General features: G+C 49.0%; 1 protein-coding gene across 1 annotated transcript in view; it reads right to left on the bottom strand.

Annotated features, from left to right (window-relative positions):
- Nucleotides 1–270: 270 nt before the first annotated feature.
- LOC107108280 (zinc finger protein 397-like) overlaps nt 271–3,905 on the bottom strand; it is an 8,494-nt gene continuing 4,859 nt past the window's right edge. Inside the window, exon 3 of the mRNA XM_015408697.1 lies at nt 271–1,264. Coding sequence (XP_015264183.1) covers nt 273–1,264 — 992 coding nt within the window. The 3' untranslated portion in view covers nt 271–272. The remainder of the gene's footprint in view (nt 1,265–3,905) is intronic.

Here is a 3,905-nt window from a genome sequence, read left to right as displayed (position 1 = left end):
GGAGGGGTCAGCAAAGGGTAGGAGGAAAGGACAGGACTATTCCTCACTCCCTGTCTCTCCCAGAACTAACAACAGGTTCCAGAGTGACCTGCTCACAATGTTCACAACAGGCCAAGCAGGAGAGGAGAATGGACAGCTGCTCTCACAACCGGTCGCTCAGCACCAGTAAGAAAAAGAATTCATTTTTCTGCAGAAGGAGCAAAGTGATACTTTTCTGTAGCTTAAAAGACCTTTGCTCCCTCTGGGCCTTTGCTGAGAAGGAGTGGCAGGGGTCAGGAGCTGGGGAAAGGGATCAAGCTGGGATCTGCCAGGTTTTCTAAATTGTCTTTCTCCTGCTTTATCTCACGAGCTTTGAATTCACTGTCCGTCGGTGACTCTGTGGGCCGGACAGTTTCGCCTCCTTTTGGATTCTCTTTTGAATGGCACTTCTGGTGTTTCACCAGTACTCCCCTCTGGCGGAACCTCCTACCGCACTCGAGGCAGCGGTATGGTTTTTCTCCTGTGTGGATTCGCTGGTGTGTAATAAGGTCGGAGAGCCTGGTGAATCGTCTCTCGCACTCGTCACAAGGGTAGGGCTTTTCTCCTGTGTGGATTTTTTGGTGTCTTGTAAGATCAGAAGGATAAGCGAATCTCCTCCCGCACACCTTACAGGAGAATGGCTTTTCCCCTGAGTGGGTTCGCTGGTGTGATACGAGATTAGAATGCTGGATGAATCGTTTCCCGCACACACCGCAGGCATGAGGCTTCTCTCCTGTGTGGATTCTCCTGTGGGTTGTGAGAGAGGAAGACGACACAAAGCGCTTCCCACAGTCCACACAGGCGTAGGGTTTCTGGCCCATGTGGTTCCGCTCATGTATCTTGAGAGCGGACTGATGGCTGAAGCACTTCTGGCAGTATGAACAACGGTACGGCTGCTCTCCAGAATGGCTTCTCTGATGACTGACAAGATATGCTCGTTGGCTGAATGTATCCCCACACTCTGAGCAGATGTGAGGTTTTTCCCCCGAGTGGATTTTCTGATGTCTGGTAAGATGAGAGAGCTGACTAAAGCTTTTCCCACACTCGACACACAGGTAGGGCTTCTCCCCTGTGTGGACATTCAGGTGTTTCGCCAAGTCTGACGGACGGGTAAAGCTTTTCCCACACTCGATACAGAGGTGAGACTTCTCTCTCCTCTGAGTTCCCTCTGGTGCTGCAGTAACCTCCTCTTCCCTGGACTCTTGAGGTTCAAACTTCTCCTCGGTTTTATTTGCAATCTTGGTTCCTGTAAGATGAGGAAGAAAAATCACACTTTCGTAACATGCTGAGGTAGTGGCGTGGTTGTGGGCAGGGGCTGTCTTAACCAATGCGCAACAGGGGCAGGTGCTTCGGGTCCCATGCTGGAGAGGGCAACCATCCACATCCCTGCCCCTCTGGTTGGGAGGGCAATCACCTCAGCAGCAGTGGCCACTTGCCCCCGCCCTGTCTGGGGCTTCGATGGCTGGCTTCTGGCAGCAGCTCCCATTCACCTCACACAGGCCTTGGGATGGGCCCCCAAAGTCACTAAGACCACCCCTGGGTATGGGAGCTTCTTGCCCCTCAGGAGTCGCTGCTACAGTAGAGCATTTGGATTCCCATACAACACAAGGTGCTGTGATCTTTAGGATAACCAACATCTAAAGGTCTGCAATTCTCTACTGAAATAAAGATAGCATGGTGTAGTGGTTGGTGTCAGATCTGGAAGACCTATGGAAACTCATTAGGTGACTTTGGGCCAGTCATTCATTCTCAGCTTAACCTAACTCACATGTTGCTGTTGTGAGGATAAAATGGGGGAGGTGAAGATGAAGTTGCAAGCCACTTTGTGTCCCCGTTGGAGAGAACGGTGGAGTATAAATAGGGTTGCCAGGTCCCTACCTTTTGCCAGCAGGGGGGAGAAGCTCCTCTCCCGGGATCTTCTGGTGCGCACGTGCCACAATGATGTCACCCGGAAGTGAGGTCATCACACTAGGCACGTCGCCAGGGGGACACTGTAGCATTCAGCTAGAAACTCTTTGATACCATAGAGTTTTCAGGCCAAATGCTAGAGTGTCCCCCTGGTGACGTGCCCAGCACAATGACATCACCTCTGGACGACATCATTGCACCGGGCATGTTGGCCCAATCCAGACACTTTGGGGGCAGGGTTCCCCCCACCAGCCAGATCTAGGCCAGCCTATAGTATGGAAACTAAGAAAGCAGTGAGACAACAATAAAATCCAATTCCAATCTCCAAAAGCTTGTCAAAAGAGAAGAGTTTTTACCATCCCTTTAGAACAGAAACAGCAGAACTCAGCAAGGGTCAGTCTTGGGGAAGGTGTGCAGCTAGCCTGAAACAAAAACTGAAGCTCCGTATCTAAACAGCTTCAGAATTGTTTTCAAGGGCAGCCCTGTAAGATTACATTACAGTAATCTCACTCAGTGATTTCATGTTTATGTTGAAATGCATTGAAAAGACAGCTCTGCTGTGAAACCCTGCAAAATTAGAGTGGAGGCATTGCAAATTAGTGTCTTAAACAGCCAGCCAGCCCAGGACCCCGTGGCCAATGCTATCAAATGCCACAAAGTGACCCAGGATAATTGAACAGAGTCATGTTCCCCTCATCTCTTTCTCTCGTTTTTTCTTCCTCCCACTACAGTTGTCAACCAAAGCAGCTTCTGTCTTGAGCTACGGCTGAAAGCCAGATTGAAATGGATCTAGATAATCTGTTTCATCAAAGACTGCCTAGAGTTGCTACATTGTGACCTGCTCAACCGCTTTAGCTACAAACAGCAAATCTGAGACTGGCTGGTACTTCTTCCATACCAGATGATTGATGGAGGGGTTCTTCAGTGGCACTGTAGTTCTTATTACCTATCAGATTTCTCAACTGCCTTTTTTGCTGTTGTTTCTAAAGCAGTATATAAAATAATGGGGGGGATTAAAATCAGATATGAAATTAATACAACTACAACCACTAAAGGATCACCTACTCCCTTATGAGCCTGCCCAACTACTATGGTCATCTTCAGAAGCCCTGCTTTGGGAGCCCCCACCTTCTGAGATTATGGGGGCAGGCAATTTGGGAGAGGGCCTTCTTGGTCATGGCACCAAGTCTCTGGACCCTTCTGTTGCCATCTTCTGCCAGCAGGTTAAGATTTTGTTTCGTTTGGCATTCCCTCAACAATTCCTCCTCTTTAACCAATGTTTTAATTGCTGGTTTTAATGTTTTGTATGTATTTTAACTGTTTTTAATTGTTCTAATGATGTGTGTTGGGGGTTGATTTTAATGGTTTTTAAATGTGATTTTATGATATATGTTATAAATTATTAGCCACCTTGGTGGCCCTCGTAGGGGGCAGAAAGGCAATATGCCCATCTCTCTTATGTATAATTGCCGGATGGTGGTGGCTTCTGTCCTATGGGATGGCGAGATTGCATGCGCTCCCTCAGCCATTGGCCTGTCGGCTGCCAGTCAAGACTACTGCCGTGCCATTGGCCGGGTGTGCTCCTCTTCTCCGCCCACTCCCCTTTCAGGCACTGTGCTCTGTGTCAGAAGCATTCTGTCTCCTGACGAACACACTTCTCTTGCTTAGCTCCTGTCTGGGATAAAGGTTTCCTCAGTGGCTGTTTTGAGGAACTAATAGGGTTGCCAGCTCCAGATAAGGAAGCCAGAGTTTGGGGAGGGGAAAGGGGAGGCCTCAGCTGAATAAAGTGCCATAGAGGCCACTGGCCAAAGCATTCTAACTTCTCCCTCAGTGGCTGTTGGTAGGCAACCAAGCTTGGCTCTGCCAGTAAATAGACAAAGGAACAAAACCCTTTCTACGCCTCTGTGAGGAACTCATTGGGCCCAGTCCTGAGTATTGTTGCCAGCTCCAGGTTTGGAAATTCCTGCTGAGTCCTTCTG

The sequence above is a fragment of the Gekko japonicus genome, unplaced genomic scaffold, assembly GCF_001447785.1.
Source record: "Gekko japonicus isolate JY-2015 unplaced genomic scaffold, Gekko_japonicus_V1.1 scaffold2118, whole genome shotgun sequence".
NCBI classification, from domain to species: Eukaryota; Metazoa; Chordata; class Lepidosauria; order Squamata; family Gekkonidae; genus Gekko; species Gekko japonicus.
This window is presented reverse-complemented; position numbering and strand designations above follow the sequence as displayed.